Source organism: Primulina tabacum, chromosome 16 (genome assembly GCF_025594145.1).
Source record: "Primulina tabacum isolate GXHZ01 chromosome 16, ASM2559414v2, whole genome shotgun sequence".
In the NCBI taxonomy this organism is placed as follows: Eukaryota; Viridiplantae; Streptophyta; class Magnoliopsida; order Lamiales; family Gesneriaceae; genus Primulina; species Primulina tabacum.
Window position 1 is genome coordinate 22,132,554 of NC_134565.1, and position 22,033 is coordinate 22,154,586.

General features: G+C 38.1%; 1 protein-coding gene across 1 annotated transcript; it reads right to left on the reverse strand.

Annotated features, from left to right (window-relative positions):
* Positions 1-20,672: 20,672 nt before the first annotated feature.
* On the reverse strand, positions 20,673-21,153 carry LOC142528406 (uncharacterized). Its single transcript, XM_075633451.1, has 2 exons — positions 21,148-21,153; positions 20,673-21,086 (listed from the first exon to the last, which is right to left on the reverse strand). Exons 1-2 carry the CDS (start codon positions 21,151-21,153, stop codon positions 20,673-20,675), a joined length of 420 nt encoding a protein of 139 aa, XP_075489566.1.
* Positions 21,154-22,033: the final 880 nt, after the last annotated feature.

The following is a 22,033-nucleotide window of genomic DNA, read 5'->3' on the forward strand; positions in this document are numbered from 1 at the left end:
TACTGATGCTCCTTGAAGCTGATCAAACAAATCCTCGATCCTAGGCACCAAATATTTGTTCTTGACTGTGACTCATATAAGCTCATTGTAGTCAATGCAGAGTCGCATGCTGCCCTCTTTTTTCTTGACAAAGAGTACCCGCGCACCCTGTGGAGAAAATCTAGGTTGAATGAAACCCTTATATAGCAAATCATGTATCTAATATTCATTTCTTTCATCTCTGCAGGTGCTAGATGGTAGGGTGCCTTAGAGATAGGAACGGTACCTGGCATGAGCTCGATAGAGAAGTTTACCTCTCTGTCTGGTGGGATGCCTGAAACATCGTCAGGGAAAACACTGGAGAACTCTCTCACTACATCCACGTCCTCTAGCCTGTGACTGACTGGCTCTGACACATACAATAATGGCCAAAAACGCCTGGCAGCCTCTCTTCATGAGCTTCCTCGCACACATGCAGGAAATGATGCGAGACACATGCTGATGTCTGGCTGCCTAAAAAATAAACGGCTTACCACTAGGCGGTCGGACATACAGTGACCTCTGTCGAAAGTCTATGACAGCTCCGTTCAACGAAAGCCAGTCTATACCCAAAATGATGTCGAACTCCTGCAACGGTAGCACTATAAAATCTGCGTACACCGCATAATTCTGTAAATGAAGCTCCAATTTCTTCACTATCAGTGAGGTAAACATCTGATCCTCGGATGGAATCGATACTTGGAATCCCAGATTCATAGCCTCCGGTATGATACCTAGTCTCTTGACGAAAGATTCAGATATAAATGAATGCGTAGCTCCTGAATCTAGCAAGACATGTGTGGCTACACCTGAACTATATATCATTCATGCAACAAAATACGCCATCAAATCTAATCGTGTTGAAACTTAAGAAATTTCTTACCGGAAATATCCCAAATTCCTCGAAAAAATACTGAATTAACCCAAGTATTCCTCAAAATTTTGGAATATGCAGTTTAGTCCTTAAAATTTCAAAAATCACGCTTTGACCCTTACAAAATTTTTCAAATTTTGCAATATGGCCCCATGAAAATGTCAAATTTATCCCCCTGAACTCGTAAAATTCTCGAAACTAAGTATTAAATCCCATTAATTCACAAAATTCGAAATTAGCCCCTTAAATGTTCGAGTTTAGCAAATAGGTCCTCAAATTATCGGTTATTAAAATTGGTTTCCCATAATTCTCAAATTAAACAATTAAATTCTTAATCCCAAATAGGTAGAGAATGCATCGTACTTCCTTCTATGCTCACAATTTCAGGAATTGATTCTCACAACAAGCATATAACACATGCAATCAAGCGATAGATTAAAATCTTAAACATAAGGGTTACCAGTAATCAATGTCGAGTCTGGCTCTGCCTCGACCTCCTCGGCATGCATCAAATATTCTCGGCCAGTAGTCGGACCCTTGTTCCTAAGGCAGTCTGCTGCCCTATGTCTCTCCTGTTCACAAATGAAGCATTTATAGGTTCCCCACATGCACTTGCCGAAATGGAATCTGTTACAATGTCTGCAAGGCTGATTGTCCTCTAGCTGAGGCGCCCCTGGCGCCTGAGGAAGTCTCTGCTGTTGGGGTCTCCTCCTCGGCATGCATCACATATGCTCGGCCAGTAGTCGGGCCCTTGTTCCTAAGGCAGTCTACTGCCCTATGTCCCTCCTGTTAATGAAGCATTTATAGGTTCCCCACATGCACTTGCCGAAATGGAATCTTTTACACTGTCTGCAAGGCTGATTGTCCTCTAGCTTAAGCGCCCCTGGCGCCTGAGGAAGTCTCTGCTGTTGGGGTCTCCTAACCTGTCCCTGGGGCTTCTGCTGCCCTTGCTGCCTCGGTGGCCCTGTAAACTGTTTTTTCTTCGACTGGGAACTGGACTAAGTCTGCTGTCTCTTCCACTTCATCAGAAATCAATGTCTCGCAGCGCCTGCTCCGCCTGAAAAGCACAGGACGGTGGCCTCGTCATAGCTCGCCGGTCTCATCAACATAACATCCCAATGCATGGTGGGTCTCAGTTCGTCCATAAATTTCCGAAGCTTCTGAGCGACATCTCTGGCGATAATGGGCACAAAAAGGCAGTCCTTTTCAAACTTCCGGATAAACTCCACCACATATAAGTCCCCCTGTCAGAGACTCATGAATTCCATTGTCACGCGGCCCCTGACATCAGTTGGGAAATACTTTCTGTAGAATATCTCCTTGAACATGTACCAGGTGAGGGTGGACAAGTCCACTGCTTGAGCGGATCCCTCCCACCATAGATATGCAACACCCCTCAACATATATATGGCGCACCTGACCTGGTTGCCATCTCTTATCTGCAGATACTCAAAATGCAGCTCTAGTGATCGAATCCATATCTCTGCCAAGAATGGATCAGTGGCACCCCCAAACTCCTTCGGGTTGAGCAGTCTAAGCAGCTCATAAACATCTGTCTGTGGTCGGGGCGCCTGCTGGGCCTGCTCCATAAGCCTAGCTATCCTCTCTAGTACTCGGGTAGCTGGATCTCCTGGCGGCGGTGGTGGCAGAGGGCTTTTGCCGCCTCTAGGAATCTCATCTGGAGTGTCTGTACTAGGAGTTCGTTTGGGAGGCATGATATCTGGATACAGTCCAAATTCTAAACTGTAACCCATCATGAAATTTAATCTAGTTTTTCAAAATAACAAGTCTTTATATCATAAAAGCAACTAAACATGTATTGTAAATCATCGTAAAACGTAAATCGTGTGAGCATGCAGGTGATCATTAAAAACATTTAGAACATAAAATCTTACAGACTTGAGGCTTGAAGACGAAGCTGCAGAAGCTGGCGATGGCGCACCCTATCCAGGAACTTGGCTCCGATACCAATTGTGACGTCTGCTAATTTAAAATGCTGCTGAATTTTTTTTATTTTTTTGTAAATCTAACATTTTTCGAAAATAAACATATAAATATTTTGAGTACATGCAATGTTACTGGAAAATACACATTTAAAAAAAAAAGAATAATCGTAATCCTATGGCGGATAAAATACTGCAGTTTAAAAAATATCTGACAAATAAAACATTGCAGTTTAAAATTTTCGATACGGCCATAATATGTGCACGAAAAATAACTCAAGTAAACATCCTGATAATCTTCACCCTAAAAAAATCAAAGTATCAAAATGTTCATATCCACTCAAAGTCATAAAAACATGATGTGCGAAAAAGTGTGGTTCTCGGGTCGTGTGCGCACCTCCAGCCTGTCTACTCAGAATTCGGCACCTCCTGTCCCCTCATCGACATGCTCACCTGCAACATTAACGCCTAGTGAGTCTAAAGACTCAACACACCTGAACCGCGATAACAATTACATATACATAGCACACATCAGTGAAAAAATACTATAATTAACATACATTTCATGAACTTAAAAGCATAAACGTAAACGTGTCGTATAAAATCATAACGTGCAAAAACATGCCTCAACATACCATCATATACGTATACATTTTTCCTTTAATTGAATTCAGTTCATTAGTTGTGACTTTCGTATCAGCTCTATTCGATGGATCCATCTAATATAACCGCGGTACCCGACGGCAGGGACATCAGCGACAGCATTACCCGTCCATTGAGTCTTGGCCTCAGCTCATAATATCTCATATAATCATATTAGTCACAACCAACTCACATCCTTCAAAATGTGTCATCATATTCATCACTTAATAAAAACATGCATATTCGTAAATTTTCCTCAAAACCATACACGCACCGTATTCTTCATAATTACGTAAAAAATCATATACATAACATGATAAATTTGTGCTCAGGGCCCTGCCAGGACTAAAACTCACCCAGGGTGCATAATGTTCATTTTGCCCCTGGAAACCCAAAATGACCGTTTTACCCTTGGACCTCTAAATTTCGACCCGAAGTTTACCGAACTCCTTAAAATATCCCAAAACATATTTATAAGCATTCCATAGGCGTAAAATCGATTTTGTTTCCAAAACTTAAACGATTCGTTTTAAAACTTGGACCGGGGTCCCGATTTTAACCTAAATAATCTCGAAAATTAACCAATTCTTTCCAAACACGAACCATGACTTAACTCTACTAGACCAGCGCCTAAAAAAAATTTTCCAGACCCCCTATGACGCCCAAAAACCTAGCCGAGAGTTGCTGAAAAACAAATTTGCGAGTGAAACTCCAACCCTAGTGCACCAAACTTGGGTTATTCGATCCTAGACTCTACCGACTTAGACCAGCATAGAACGAGGCCATCTAGGACCAAGAGCAGCTTGAGAACCCGCTCCTGGACCAACCCAAGCCCAAACCTCAGTACCAAGTGTGCGCACCACTCGAATCCCCAAGAGCATGCATGCCCGCACCCTACTCGAGATACAATCGACCCTAACACGATCCACCTCCTTCCTAGTCGAGGCCAGATGGTTATGGACTTCCCCTAGCCTCGTTTGGACCCTCCTGGATTGCACTTCAGCATGGTGTAGTCCTCCCACACCCGAGCCTCCCTTATTCTCCACAAACAAGGTTCGAACCCTAGTCTCCTAGGATAAAGAACATCGGCCTTCACTTAAAAACCGAGCACACCCTAGACTCTTATCATAATGACACCTTAAAACGCAGCACACTAGAACCTAATCGAATCATAAATCGGCAGCCCCTTGAAACCAACAACAAAAACATGAGAATCATGCAAAGGAGATCGAGTTTCATGACAAAATTTTCACAAAAACGTATACACAAGCAAGATCAAAGGATGAACACACAAATACATATATTTCAGCATATTTATTGCAGTGAATGAGGAGAAAACGAGATACAAGTGTGCCTTGATGTGTACATGCTCAAAAACTCGAAGTAACGCGCGTCGGTGAAGCACCGGAGGAGCAGGAGGTAACTTGATTGAAAGAAAAATGGAGGAAAAATCGATGGGGGCTGGTGGCTGCTGAATTCTTACGTGAAGTGCTGCTCATGGAGAGGGGAGGGGCGGCTAAATGGATATAAGTAGGGTTAGGGTTTGATTATGGGTAGTTTAGGTTAATTAAAATGAAGTAATGGGCCCTATAAAAAAATTAAAGGATTTTAGAAAAGGTTTTAGGCTCATTATGAAATAAAACAATCTCAACAAGCCCAAAAATACTCCCGAAAAATATTTCGTTTTAGTACGTTTTTGAAAATATCGCCCTAGCCCCCCAAAAAGTCCTCTAAAAAGTTAATATTTGCGTACCAATTAAAAATACGACCCGATGAGTAAAAATACGACCCGAAAAGGACCATTTTTTAAAAACGCCCTTAAAAACACGTAATTAATTAAAATTGATCATTCCGTAAAAATAATTTTCCTGATAAATTCCTGGTCTCCATTCCTCGTTCGAGCGCGAAATGCATCTTGAAACCCTAATGAGTGAAACTTTAAAATAATCGTTAAATGAATCCTATCATGCAATAATTATGCATTAAATGCATAAAATCAATAAACACGTGATTTAAATAAAACCCCAGAGTGCATGCATTGAGGTTACGTAAAGTTAAATTTACTGGACGTACCTTACAGTAGGTCGATAGATCCATCTAAGTATTACCATGGTATCGGACGGCGGGGACATCAGCGACAGTCTCACCCGTCAACTGAGCCTTGACCTTATATATCATCATATCATTTTATTGGAAATACAATCGTCGGGCTCCCTCTTTGGCCTTCTCCATAGCTGTTGGAAACTAAATTCCGGCGTTTGACAAAATATGAACCAACTGATACGTGCAATTATATTCAGCAACTGGACTTAACAACTGAAATCAGCTGATATAATAAAGAAAACTGATCAGTTGGAAACCGATCAGTTGATACATTCAGCCGTATGCTTTTAAGCTAAGCATCCTTCAATTGAACATGTCTCGGGAAAGAACATTCAACCGACAAAGAGACATAGAAGACTGCAACTGAATATGAAACGCCGCACTTCAATAGATACAGCTTAGAACAACGCATTTCAGCTAAAGCAGTTAAGACGCCGCATTACAATAAATGAAGCAAAAAATGCCCAAGAAATAATGAAGTGGCAATCAACGGATACAAAGATTCAAATATATCTCAAGTTACCGTTGGAAGGGAAGCTTATAAATATGACAGAAGAATAGCTGAATAAAAAAAAAGAAGATCACTCTATTCAAAGCTTGCTGTTACTCTGCCAAAATCTTAGCTCACTCTTACTTGGTTTATTCGTAGCAGTCAAGGCTACAATTTGAGCTCACTAGCACTTTGTAATAATCGTTAAATTCGATAGTTCTAATATCAGTTACGCACTGAGAACATTTTGTAATACTAAGAGTTTCAGCTTTTGGCAGTGATAAGTCCAAACTGAAGTGGGTCAGTACAAATCTTGTATTCGATCAAAGTATTTTAGTGGAAATCCTATCCTTGAGATAGAAGGGGTGACGTAGGAGTAATTGAAATATCCGAACATCCAGAAACAATCCTTGTGTATTTTATTTCAGTTTTGTATTCTATCTTTCAGTCAGTTACTTTCCGCAACTACTTTAGTTTAACTGATTGTCATTGACCAGCAAGATTCCGAGAATCAGTTTGTCATCAAACTGAACTCAACATTCGAAAAGATCAGTTTTAATTGTGAGTGTTTATTCAACCCCTTCCCCCCCTTCTAAACACTCTTGATACGTTAATCGATCATATCATGTGGTATCAGAGCAGTCGAATCTTGTTCTTGAATACTTTTGATCTATAAACTTGCTAGCATGACTTCATTCAACAAAATTCCTATGTTCTCCAGAGAAGAATTTGATGATTGGAAAATCAGAATGCAGGCTCATTTAGCTGCACAAGATGATGACATGTGGTATGTCATAACTGATGGACCCATGAAAATTCTAAAAACAAATATAGCAGTTGACAGAAGGGGCACCACAAAGAATAGAAAAGCCCAGAGATGAATGGACAACTGAAGATAAAAGAAAAGCAAATCTTGATAATGCGGCTAAAGACATTATGTACAAAACGCTGGACAAAGTAACCTTCAGCAAAATAAAGATGTGTAAGTCAGCCAAAGAAATTTGAGAAAAGCTGATCCAGCTGTGTGAAGGAAATGATCAAACCAAAGAAAATAAACTTTCTGTTGCTGTTCAAAAGTTTGATAACATCAAAATGAAAGCAGGAGAATCAATGCACGAGTATGATGAAAGAGTAAGCAGTATCATCAATGAGTTAAATGCACTTGGAAAAGTGTATACTAACAAAGAGATTGCACTGAAGGTAATGAGAGGTCTTCCCAAGGAATGGGATGTCAAGACCATGGAAATGAGGGAGTCCAAAGATCTGAACCAGATTGAACTTCATGATCTGTTTGCTGACTTAAAGGCTTATGAATTTGAGCTGCAGACCAGAGAAGGAGAACCATCTACCCCTGCAGCCACAACTGCTCTAGCTGCTGTCAGAACAGAACCAATCAATTCAGTCGAGAAATCTGCTGATCTGTTGAGCAGTGATGCTATGTCATTATTCATCAAAAAATTTGGAAGGTTCATGAGAAAGAATCAAGGAAACTTCCAGAAGCCATACCAAAGGAACATCTTCAAAGATGAATCAAATGCCTGCTGCAACTGTGGCAAATCAGGTCACTTTATTGCTGATTGTCCTAAACCCAAGAAGGAAAGTCAAGGCTCAACTGATAGAAGAAAGAAATCATATGAACACAAAAGAAGACCCAAGGAAGATAAGAAGTCCTTCAGAAAGAAACATGAGGTACTGTTAGCTGAAGAAAACAAATCTAAATGGGGAGAAACTGACAGTGAGGAGTCAGAACCAGAAATCTCATGCAGCTCTAGTGATGATGAGGAAGTCAAGTGCTTGATGGCTAATGATGCAGAAGAAGAATCATCTAGCCAATAGGTATTTGATTTCAGCTCAACTGATTTCACACGAGAAGAACTCATTCTAACACTACATGACATGGTAAATGAGTATCAAAAGTTTGCATCATCATTTGAAAAAATCAAAGCAAAGCAAACTGATCCCACAGACAATAAAACCAAAACTGATGAATCAGTTGATGGGTTGAGTCTAAAAAGGGAAATTGCTGAGTTAAAAGCAGAGAGAAACAAAAATCAGTCATTAATCCAGAAGTTGATTCTTGAAAACTCAAAACAGACTGAGCTCATTCAGTCTTGGAACAAGTCATCTACTGCACTGAATGAGATGCAGAATTCACAAAAATCAGTTTCTGATAAAACTGGTTTAGGGTTCAACACTCAAGAAGAAATGTATCCAAATGATACTCAACCAAAGCTAAAAGCAGACAAAGGGAAATACATTCACTTTGTCAAAACAACAGTGGTACAAGAACAAATTGAGCCCAGTAATCTGATTGAGCAACCTACTGAGAATATGAACAAGGCTAGAAGATATGGTATTGGTTATAATAAAAAATTCTCAACTGATTCACAAAGTCAGTCATCAAAGAGGTTTCACAAGAACTATTCGAATAGCTATTTCAATTACTATAACTGCAAGCCAGTTCAGAAGAGATATAGACTGAACAATCAGTTGAATAAAGCTAAAACACATATTGTATCATCTGTACACTACACACCAAGCACACAAAAGCCGAGAAAAACCATTTGGAATACAGCTACTGGAAAGTCTGTTAGACTAATTCAAGTGTGGGTTCCTAAGGGACTAATCAGCTCAGGACCCAAATAGATATGGGTACCAAGTTATATTATGTGTGTGATTGCAGGTAACATGTACAAACAAGAACTCAATATGGTATTTGGACAGTGGATGTTCGCGATATATGACAGGATATGCAAGTGCGTTATCTCAACTGATCAAATACAGTGGTCCAAACATCAGTTTCGGGGACAATTCCAAAGATATCAGTTTGGAAGATGATGACAAAAATGAAAGTCATGGCAATCAAAACATACTTCAAACACCTGAACAAGAAGTACTGGACCAATCAGATGTGCAGGAAGTCGTTGCTGATGATCAGTTGATAGAGCATAATGATAACATTCAAATACCAGTTGACGAAGCACCAACTGAGACTGAAAACTGTGTTCAGTTACCAACTGAAGAAATTGCTGATACAACAAATACTGAGTACAGATGGAGAAAATCACATCCACCTGAACTGGTAATAGGAAATCCATCTGATCCAGTAAGAACTCGCAATCAAATGCTAAATTTATTTATCTATTCAGCTTTTGTTTCACAAATAGAACCGAAGAAAATTGATGAAGCCCTTGCTGATCCTAACTGGGTAAATGCAATGCAAGAAGATCTAAATCAGTTCACTTACAACAATGTCTGGAACTTAGTTCCAAGACCAATTTCAAAAACTATTATAGGTACAAAATGGGTATACAGAAATAAACTGAACGAGGATGGTTCAGTTGGACGCAACAAAGCAAGATTAGTGGCACAAGGATATAGGCAAGAAGAAAGAATTGACTATGATGAAACGTATGCTCCAGTTACAAGACTGGAAGCAATCAGAATTTTTCTTGCTTATGCATCACACAAGAACTTCAAGGTCTATCAGATGGATGTAAAAGTGCATTCCTGAACGGTCAACTACAAGAGGAAGTATATGTTGAACAACCCCCAGTTTGCTAAGCTAATGCAGGATAAATTTGAAATGAGCATGATGGGTGAACTGACATTCTTTCTTGGACTGCAAGTGAAGCAACTGGAGACTGGTATATTCATCAGTCAAACTAAATATACAAAGGAGCTGCTGAAGAAATTTGGCATGGAATCATGTTCAGCTGCAAATATTCCCATGAGCTCATCAGTAAAATTGGACACTGATCAAGGGGGAATATCAGTTGAGACGACATTATATCGAGGTTTAATAGGTTCATTGTTGTACTTAACTTCCAGTCGTCCTGATATTGTATTTGCTGTCTGTATGTGTGCTAGATTTCAAGAAAATCCTAAGCAATCATATTTCGTCAAACACCATAAATGGGGAAATTGTTGGAAACTAAATTCCGGCGTTGGACAAAATAAGAACCAACTGATACGCGCAATTATATTCAGCAACTGGACTTAACAGCTGAAATCAGCTGATCTAATAAAGAAAACTGATCAGTTGGAAACCGATCAGTTGATACATTCAGCCGTATGCTTTTAAGCTAAGCATCCTTCAACTGAACATGTCTCGGGAAAGAACATTCAACCGACAAAGAGACATAGAAGACTGCAACTGAATATGAAACGCCGCACTTCAATCAATACAGCTTAGAACAACGCATTTCGGCTAAAGCAGTTAAGACGCCGCATTACAATAAATGAAGCAAAAAATGCCCAAGAAATAATGAAGTGGCAATCAACGGATACAAAGATTCAAATATATCTCAAGTTACCGTTGGAAGGGAAGCTTATAAATATGACAGAAGAACAGCTGAATAAAAAAAAAGAAGATCACTCTATTCAAAGCTTGCTGTTACTCTGCCAAAATCATAGCACACTCTTACTTGGTTTATTCGTAGCAGTCAAGGCTACAATTTGAGCTCACTAGCACTTTGTAATAATCGTTAAATTCGATAGTGCTAAGATCAGTTACGCACTGAGAACATTTTGTAATACTAAGAGTTTCAGCTTTTGGCAGTGATAAGTCCAAACTGAAGTGGGTTAGTACAAATCTTGTATTCGATCAAAGTCTTTTAGTGGAAATCCTATCCTTGAGATAGAAGGGGTGGCGTTGGAGTAATTGAAATCTCCGAACATCCAGAAATAATCCTTGTGTATTTTATTTCAGTTTTGTATTCTATCTTTCAGTCAGTTACTTTCCGCAACTACTTTAGTTTAACTGATTGTCATTGACCAGCAAGATTCCGAGAATCAGTTTGTCACCAAACTGAACTCAACATTCGAAAAGATCAGTTCTAATTGTGAGTGTTTATTCAACCCCCCCCTTCTAAACACTCTTGATACGTTAATCGATCCTATCAATAGCCATTTTCTCACGATATCCCCAATCATATCATCAAATCACCGCATTAGTCACAATCAATTCATCTCCTTCAACTTTTCATATTTCCATCACTTATAAAAACTCATTATTATATGTGTAACATCCCAGATTTAACGACCATTCTCACTGTACCAAGACGAGTCTTTCCAGCGTGCTTATGTCCTCGCTCACACGCACCCTAGGAAACTTTCCAGGGGGTCACCCATCCCAGAATTACCCCAAGTCAAGCACGCTTAACTTTGGAGTTCTTATGTGATGAGCTACCGAAAAGAAAATGAACCTTCTTGATATGAGTAATACATATCAAATATTTTAAGCCCTCTTCAATTGTACAGTCCATTACATTGAACAATCTCGGAATCCCTCTCATTCCGGTGTGGGATCTGTTCATTCATGTTCCCTCCACCTAGAAGCCTGCCAGGAGCCGCTCATTGTCCGTGCAACCTCATGGCACTGACGATCACCCCCCGTCCTCTACGGCCCTGGGCCTCACTTGCCCACCAGCTTCCGCTTGGTTCATCCCCGAACCAAACCATACTAAGAGAGGTCGGCTTTGATACCAACTGTAACGTGCCAGATTTGACGACTGTCCTCACTGTGCCAAGACGAGTCTTTCCAGCGTGCTTATGTCCTCACTCATATGCACCCTTGGAAACTTCCCAGGGGGTCACCCATACCAGAATTGCCCAGAGTCAAGCACGCTTAACTTTGGAGTTCTTATGTGATGAGCTACCGAAAAGAAGATGCATCTTCTTGATATGAGTAGTACATATCAAATCTTTTAAGCCCTCTTCAACTGTACAGTCCATTACATTGAACAATCTCGAAATCCCTTTCATTCCGGTGTGGGATCGGTTCATTCATTTTCCCTCCACCTAGAAGCCTGCCAGGAGCCGCTCATTGTTCGTGCAACCTCATGGTACCGGCGATCACCCCCCGCCCTCTTCGACCCCAGGCCTCACAATATGAATCATTTTTCTTTTAAACCAAGCATACAACATTTCTTTTAGCATTAACGTTTTATCGTAAAATTCCATGAACATTTAAAATAAACATTTTAACATTTATTACAGCATTCAGGGCGCTGCCAGGACTTCTAACATTTTTCATGTGTAAAATGATCGTCCCTAACTTTCCTAATTTTTTCTTAGACATTAAAACGACGACCAAATCCATCCAACTTAACATATGACCTTATAATACACCCATAAATATTTTTTAGACATAAACTTAAGCTTCTCGACTAATTTCCCAATTCGTTTTTAAACTTAGACGTACATGCCGATTTTGAATAGTATGGACTCGAAACTTGAACCAAAGCTTAGTAACACCTAAATAAACCATATACAACCCAATTCAAGCCCATAAAATCAGTGGACCAGCCTAGACCAGATACTGAATTTTCCTTGCCCTAACTTGAAAACCCTAGCCATCTACCCATGCAACCCTCGACCCTAATCATATCCACCAGAACCACGCCCTAGTTGACCACCCTAGGACCCTACCGGTCCCCTATGAACCCTACTGGACCAAGCTTGAGAAGCCTAAAACCCACAGCCCCTCAAACCCATCCCAAGGCATGTCGGCTCCCCCTTGTCTCACGCGATCACTTAGCCCTTCGAACCAAGCATCATGCAGCCTACCTAGGATCATGGCGCAGCCCTATTGAGACCCCTGGACGAGTCCTAACAACAGCTAGTAGCCGCCTGCACCTAGGAAGCAAAAAAAGAAATCCTAGTCCATGAACCTCCAAATTTTCGTTCAGATTTATTGCGTCCTTGTCCAGTCCTTACCTATGCATCTAAGGACCCTTAAATATTTGGAAAAAAATCCTTTCTAGTATTCCTACCATGGCAGCCTCTTTGTACATCATTAGGAAGAGTTTTAAAAAATGAAAACTTTTTTTTTATGCATATGAAGCCATAAAAACAAAAATAAACATAGTGCATCATATTTTTCATGCAAGGATAATCAAATATACATAATATGGTGTAAAAGATGTTTGAAGGAAGATTAAGGCGTGTCTTTGCGTTTATTACGCACGAAAAAATGGCTTGCGATGAGAGGAACGTTGGCGGAGATGGACCTTGCTGAATATCCCTTCAAAACGTGAGTTTCCTCCTTCAAAGTTTTCATGTGGTGTGTGCAACTTTGCTGAACAAGGAGTCCTTGTATTATTTAGGGGAAGGGGCGTGAGTTGTGTGGGGTTTGGGAAGGGTTTTTGGCTTTATTTATTAATTAAAACTAATGGTGCAAGCTTAGGTCCATTGACCTAGTATATTAGGCCCATTAGTTAATATTTAAAATATTTTGTTTAAGAAAGTTTGTGAAAATATTAGCCGAATTCTCAAAAGACCTTATTTTCGTCGAAAATCGATTACGGTTTAAAATACGACTCAACGTATAAAACACCTCATTTTCGAAAATTTCATTTAAATTACACCACATATTAAACAATTGAAATTAATTATTTAATAAAATATCTTCCCTAATATGGTCCCGATCTCTATTCCTCGATCGCGTCTCGAATAACATTTAAAATACAGTTTTATGAACTCTAGTATAAAACCATATTTTAAAAATGTAAACATGGCTACCAAATTTAATTAATGTAATTAAAATAAATTGAATAAAAAACATAAGAAATTTGATAACTTGAATGTATGTGGTTACGTGGACATTCAAATTTTTGGGACGTTACAATCTACCCTCCTTAAATTGAATTTCACCCTCGAAACTCACTTATCCTCGATAATCAAAAAGTTTAGACTCTTAAAAATAGTATCTCAATAATACACGCTTCTGCTGTGCCATTATGATAAAATAAGTTTTAGGCTATCCTTATATATCCTCAATCCTAATTAAATTAGTCTTCAAGATCCTCGTTTGTGAATCGCAATTTAAAACGACCTATAGTGACTTAGTTCTATTTTATTATAACCTCAAATTTTGACTTTTCTCACAATTCCTAGTATTAGGAATGGCGATCCAAATTTATCGTATCTTAATTTCCTTATACTATACCCAAGATGTTCATCAACCTATTATATTAAAATCCAAAAAGCGTCCTTTCTTAGATTTATTGAACTCAAGGTATTCTAAGGCTTAAAATCCAAATATTAGCATTTATGCGGTTCAACTTAAGAGATCTTAGCACCAAAATTTACTAATCGACTTCTATCAATGGTAATACACTTAAAAGTTAAACCTTATCTCAACCCCATAATAATATTAGTCTGATATCCTTAAATAAAATCTTTATCTTACGAGATCAAACTAACGTAACTTAAATATTTACAACTACATCTCAAATATAAAATTGATGCAAATCTTAAATTTCACACAAAATTTTCATATAAACACATATCTCAGAAACTTATAATTCAAATCAAACAACCCAAATAGTTTTAGATAACATAATTCCAACACACATATCCACTTACTCCCAAGTTTTTAATGACTTTTGAAAATTACTCAAGACATGGTGTCTATCTCACTTCTTATATGCGTCTTTCAAGTAACTTAACCATCAATCATACTCAACTTTCTAAAAAAATTTAACTCTAACAAAAGTATAATTTCAAATTTTCAGATAATGACTAAAACTTATGATACATCAAACTTTGAGTTCCCAAAAATATGTTAACTTAATGTCTATTCCTATAACTTAACTAATTTATCAACTTTATCTTAAATTGTCATCACTCTAAATTGTTAATTTGCCACAACATTATTCCACTAACGCTTAAATTGCCAAGCCCAATATTGATTCATCCTACAATATTCTTGATTATCATTCCTTAAAACATCATAACCAATATATTACAAGGTTCTAAATATCCATTCAAGCCTAAATCATAAAAAATTCATATTATTTAAATCATTCAATTCTCACTTATTGCTAAACCAGTCCTCAAATTTCTTAACAATTGCAAAATTAATTCCTATTTTTCTCGAAAATTATCCAATTGGTCCTTAATTTCTAAAATTCTACAATTAACTCATAAGTTCTTAGCATTTCTAATTCTATTCTATAGATTTCCCATAACATAAAATTCAATAATTTTAATCTTATTAAACTCAAAATCAATTATCATAACCAATCTTACATTTCCATCAAAACCTACAATCTCAAATTATACATTTTTATACTTCTAAAGACTGACAGCGGTCTTCGAATCATTATTTCTTATATATAATTCTCGAAAATTAACTTCAATTAGTAATCACGAATCATCAGTATTTTCCTAGAAATTCCACATGTCCCAAAATAATTCATAATCTTCATAATTAACTTATGACCCAAAGAGTTGAACATCAGTACTAAAACCCAAAAACCAATATAGTCAAATCATTTTCGACCTTTCTTAATGTTGCGTGTTTTCTTGATTGCTCGCAAGTGAACGACGTCAAGTTATAGTAAAATGTATTTTTGAGTACAAGTGTCGATCCCACGAGGAGTGTGTATATAAAAAAAGTATATCAGTTCTTGTGATTAAAATAGTCTTGACTTTATTTAGAATAATCAATTAAAATATTTGTTTGCAAGAATAACTAAATTGAGAATGGATTTAAATGTAACTCCAAATCTTAGCAAATAACAATAGAATAAAAGATCTAAAGGTCCGATTTCACTCAACCGTCCACCATGTGTATTTTCTTGTAGCTATGTTATAAAAATCCTTCTTATTCATTAGCCAAGAATCATATAATTATATATTCCCTCTCCCGAGTGTTAAGAAGATATTAGTTATCTAAAAACGGATTGCGACGTCCCCATCAACAATCTACAATTAAATAACATATCAAGCACTAGATTCTCTATGGGCTTCAATAGCATTATAAGCCCTCCCGAACTCTATAAATACCATTGATGTATTTTTCCCCTTTCTTGTTTATAACTTCCTCTTCCGAGTGATAAATTGTAAACATATAAATCATTCAAATTATGGCCAATAAATTGAAAGCATTAAGATTAGAACAATACAAATGAACAATATGAAGAATTTAAATAGCTTAGTTCATAAATTCTAACACATGGTTTCTAGTTTTGTTCCATCTTTCCTCTAGAAAAAAAATTAGTTCATAACAACACAAGCAAAACGACAAAACATGGTTCTAAAACAAGACATATCAAATGAAAAATAAAAGAAAGAAGAACTTAGAACAAGAGTTTGAAGTGCTGATTCCGTCCCCAGAGTTGTACAAAAGATTTCCCCAAAAACTTGATGAACTTGGGTCTTCAATATTTTAGCAGCAGCCTCCACTATTTCTTTGACACCCCAATACCCTAGATGGTAAGTAAATGATGTATTTTATAGTCCCAGACAAGCCTCATTTGAAGCACACCAAAATTTTGGACTTCCATGGCAGCACACCAAAATACAGATTTTATGGATTCTGTCATGCAAGGACTGCGGGTGCGGTATATTTTCCAGCACGAGTGCGGTGTAGCTGCTGGTGTGTGAGCGCGGGTGCGGTACAATATTTTGTGCGATTGCGGTGCAGCTACTTTATTTTTGATCTTTTGCATTTTTCAATTCAACATTTTAATGCTCTAAACTCTCATCCTAAGATTCCAAACTGCAACAACAAAAACAACAACAAATCGCATAAAACCTGCTCAAGAATCACAAAATTTCAAGTTAAATACAAGTAATAAAAGTGCAATAAATTGCACTTATCAAACTCCCCCAAACTTAGGATTTTGCTAGTCCCGAGCAAAACAAAACAACACAAACAAACAAACAAGTCATGAAATATTTTTAAAAGAACTTGGCCTCAAGATAATTTAACTAACTCTTCATGCATTCATTATTCAATATATGACAAGTCAAATCAACCAATTTTTCATCCGGATATAATCATGCAATCGGTTAATTTCTAAACTTCTAATCTCTTCAACTCATGTTTCAAAACATTCTCAATCGATTTCAATTTTTACAAACATAAATCAAGATGTATTTTTCGGTAAAAATTGGGTTCAAAGCAATATTCATTCAAGAAAGGAGTACCCAATAAATATTTGATGCAATGAGGTGTGTGTAAAGTTGATTAAGATTCATACTCAATGTAAGTGTTTATCGATTGTCTATAGGCTTGATCCTGCCAAACCCTCTCCACTAGTATATTGGAAAACAATGACTTGGTCAATAGGATTTGCAATGCTTGTAATGTTAGGCCTTGGCTAATGGCTACAAATAAAGATTAGGAATTCAAATAAGGGAGTAATTTGAATTTGTATCTCTTTTGCATACTCCACTTTTTCTTTTATCTCCATTTTTTTTATTCATTTCATCTCTTTTTTTTTTCTCCCCTTTTTCTCCAAGTTCTTCAATCAAACATCTTTCATTTTTCCTTTTTTTTTTGTAGGAGAATTTCAATTTATTTGATCCTTTGAATTCTTACTCCCTTAAGAAAGTAAGAAATTAATGTATAAGATATTAAAATGGATGGTAAATGTGGGATATTTGAAAGTATATCGAATGAGAGTTTTTACACATATTCACGTGTGCCATTCGAATTCGTATAAGCTACAAAGAGTTGACAAATGATAAATTATTTTTATTTGGTCGCTCGAAAGGACTCAACCGATAAAAAAAATCACCTAAAATCATTCGTAATTCATAGTTTGTCCGTATTTCGCCTCGAGTGCTATTTGGATAGTTCTAGAAAAAATCTCAATTCACCAACACGAAGTAGAATCTAATCATCGTGAAAATGGGGTTTCAACGCATCAACCAAATACATATATATTCAAAAGAAAAGTGCTTGGCTTCCAAGAAATTTCAAGAACACAATTCTTTTCTCATGTAGGCTCAAGAGGGCTTCAAATGAATATTTATGAACAATATACACAGGCCCAAATAAAATTAAAGACTGCCTCAATCATATATGTGTTGCAAAAATTTCTTTCAATGTCAAATGCAAATTACAGTGTTGTTAATAAATTATAAGTCTCAAACTTACAAAATCTCATGATTGTTCTCTAAATTTATCTAATTGATTGATGAACAAGAATGAAATGCATGACCTTTCTTCTCAACACACAAATTTTGTTCATCATTGGCCATTTTTTTAAAATGTAAATGATCATGAAAGACATAGGAATACACATATCTAGGGCAACAATCGTCAGTGGTCATTGCCATCCTCATCATCTGCATCTTCGGGTGGTGGGTGGAACTCAGGCGGGTAGTATGCGGGCGGCCACTGTGGAGGTTGTGGAAATGGATTACCAGATGCAGAAGTTGATGGAAATTGTTGAGCCAAGACAGACATGAAATTCATCCTATAGCCCATGAACGTATCGGTCTTAAACCGAAACTCGTCCATGTCTTGGCGTTGTTGGAGCATATCTTCTTCCAAACTGGTTAATCGGTCTCGAACATTTCTTTGTTGCGCTTGTGGTTGTGGGGCCGGAGCATGGGCACGCCTTTCTGCAGCTCTTCTGTTGAATTCTCTCTGAGCTCGACATGCTTCATGTTGTTCAGCTGGCAGTGACCTATGTGGTTGAATTACCACAATGGCATTTTTTGGTTTTAACAACTCTTCATTTGCTGCCCAAGTCAGTCCCCAATTCTGGCATAGATCAGTGATAGAACAGGGGTGGAGGAGGCCACTAGGAGAGTTGCCTTTTGCATAGTCTAACATCGAGTTCAGAAGCAATTTACCTAAGTCAATTGTCTTTCCTGTCATGATGCAAAAAGTCAGGATTGCCCTCTCCTTGATGGCGGTGGTAGTATGGTCAGTAGGCTTAATCCTAGCCGAAATGAAGGAATACCAATCTTTGGCAACATCTCTCAGATCTGATTTGGCTAGGCTTAAATGCACATCTTCTCTCATTCGCCACTCCGCTCCCTCAATGCATATAGTCTAAAGAATATTATTATAATCAACGTCCTCTGTCCGATATTCTTCGTATTCTTCATGCATGACTGGAGGGATACCATACATAGTGTTGATGGTATGAGCATCAAAAGCTACCATCTTTCCTCTCACCAACTCTCAAATGATCATGCTTAACCTTAAGGTTAGCATAAGATTCTCGTACCAAACAAATGACCGCATCTTGTGGTTGCTTGCCAAAATCCTCCCAATGTCTAGGGGTAAGCATTAATCCGATTTCGGTTCGGGGGAAGCTCAGGTCAAATCCCCTCTCTTTCACAATGCTCTTGTTCAAAATTTTATCATAATTTTCCTCCGCCTTTTCGTCCCAAAACTTTTGTGCATCATAATTCGCAGATGAGGATGCACCCTTTAATTTTTTTTTCTTGGAGGCATTTTATCAAACACTTTCAAAGCACCAACTTCCCTTGTATCCAATTCACAAAACTTTGATGATTCTTTGACTCCCCCAAACTTATTAATCACAATAACTACATCGCAACAATATACACACCAATCCAATCGACAATATCAAGAATTTATTCCACTAAAATTTAATATTAATCTAACTTTTCTTCCATAGCCAACACCACCAATAATTTCAAATTTTAAAGCAAATGTAGTATGGATTTGCTCACCTAGAGTGTTGAAATGTGTCTTGGAAGAACAAAATCGAAGCTCCAATCAATCCTTAGTGTAAAATTTTCGAGCCCCTTTTCAAACCCTAGGTAGTATTGGTAATGATTTTGTGGAATGAAGATGGATATTGGATGAAATGGGTGAAGGTATGTATGTGTGGAGTGGGAAATGTGTGATTGGATAGAAAATGTGAGTGTGGAATGTGTTTTGTGAGAAAAAATTTCAAAGTGAAGAAGAAGGTGGGGAGAAATGTTGTTCCGTAATGTCCAGTTTCCTCCTGTTTCAGTTTATAAAATCATCGACCGCGGGTGCGGTCATAAACATAATGAGGGTGCGGTGTTGTTTTTGTCAACCCAGCTCTGGTGCGCTCAATAAAGTACCGCATGTGCGATCTTGCTACTGGAAAATGATCGCGTGTGCACCGAAAAATAGACTGCAGGTGCACTTAGCCTACTGGAAATTTTTAGTTTTTAGATAGCAGACACCGCGGGTGCGCTCATAATTCTACCACAGGAGCGATGTAGCTTCTATCAAACCAATGCTGGTGCGTTCAATAACGTACCGCGGGTGCGGTATAGCTTCTGTCAAACAAGCACAGGAGCGCTCAATAAAGTCCCGCGGGTGCGGTCTTGCTACTGGAAAATTTTCTAATTTTTCTGTCTTCAACTACCGCGGGTGCGGTAGATTTTTCAGCGTGGGTGCATTCTTTGAAATAGTTTTCTCCTCTAATTATTAGTCCTGAAAAACACAATTGGGAGTCATTACATTTGAGGAGATACAAGAACAAACTAAACCAAAAATACAAAATCAAAAATAAGAATACAAGAATAAAAGCAAAAACGAAAAATAAATTCGATAAAGAAACAAAAATTTGGGTTGCCGCCCAATAAGCGCTTGGTTTAACGTCGTCAGCCCGACTACCACCAGTATAAATTAAGTTGATCCACCCAAAGGAATGTTGTCAACATGCCGTACTTCAGTCCCATAATAATGCTTGAGCCGTTGTCCATTTACTTTAAACGTTCTTCCGTCATGGCACTTTAGCTCAATGGCTCCATATGGTTTGACTAATTCTATTGTAAAAGGCCTCAACCATCTTGATTTTAGCTTACCAGGAAATAGTTTGAGGCGTGAATTGAACAACAGTACTTATTGTCCGGGCTCGAAATTCCTGTGCAAGATATGGTTGTCGTGCCACTTCTTGGTCTTCTTCTTGGAGATCTTTGCGTTTTCATAAGCCTCATTTCTGAATTCCTCAATCTCATTCAATTGCAATAGCCACTGCTCACCAGATGCTTCCATGTCAAAGTTGAGCTTTTTCACGGCCCAAAAAGCTATGTGTTCCAATTCCAGTGGTAAGTGACAAGCCTTACCAAAGACCAACCTATAGGGTGACATCCCAATAGGTGTCTTGTATGCAGTTCTGTGTGCCCATAAAGCATCATCCAGCTTCAATGCCCAATCCTTCCGATTTGTTTTCACCGTTTTCTCCAATATCTGCTTAATCTGCCGGTTGGATACTTCGGCTTGTTCATTTGCTTGTGGGTGGTATGCCAGGGTCACCTTATGCTCCCATCATATTTAGCCAAAAGTGAGTTAAAGATTTTATTACAAAAATATGTACCTTCATCACTAATTATGGCTCTTGATGTCCCAAATCTTGTGAAGATGTTCCTGTGAAAAACTTAGCAACCACTCGAGCATCATTAGTATTTGTGGCAATTGCTTCCACCCATTTTGACACATAATCCACAGAAAGCAAAATATAAGATTGACCAAAAGAAGATGAGAATGGTCCCATGAAGTCAATACCACAAACATAAAAAAGTTCCACTTCCAAAATATTGGTCAATGGAAACTCATGGCGTCTAGAAATATTGCCAACCCTTTCGCATCTATCACATGACTTGGCTAAGGTATAACTATCTTTGAACAATGTAGTCCAATAAAAACTAGACTGTAATACCTTTGCTGCTGTTCTTGATGCTCCAAAGTGACCACCATATGGTGAAGAGTGGCATTGTTCAAGAATAACTTTCTCTTCTTCCTCCGCTATGCATCTTCTAATAATCTAACCAGCACATCTCTTGAAGACGTATGGATCATCCCATATGTAAAACTGTGACTGTAATGATGTTACGATGATATGATTGGTGATATCGTGAGAGAAAAGGTCCCAGAGTGAGCCCATTGAAGGGAGAAGGCCCAGAGGGAGCCTGTCTATGGGAGAAGGCTCTAGAAGGAGCCCGACGATCGTATTTTCATATGATTATATGATACGCCAAGGCTCAGTTGAAGGGTGAGAGTGTCTTTGATGTCCCCGCCGCCCAGTACTGTGGTTATATGTAGATGGATCCATCGACCTTATGATGAAACGAAAGTCACAATTAACGATCTAAATTAAATAAAATGAAAACGTATATGCTTATGATGAGAAGGAAAATTGTTATGATGAAATGATATATGATATGAAATGATGAAAGGAAAAATGTTAATGTTTATGCATGTTC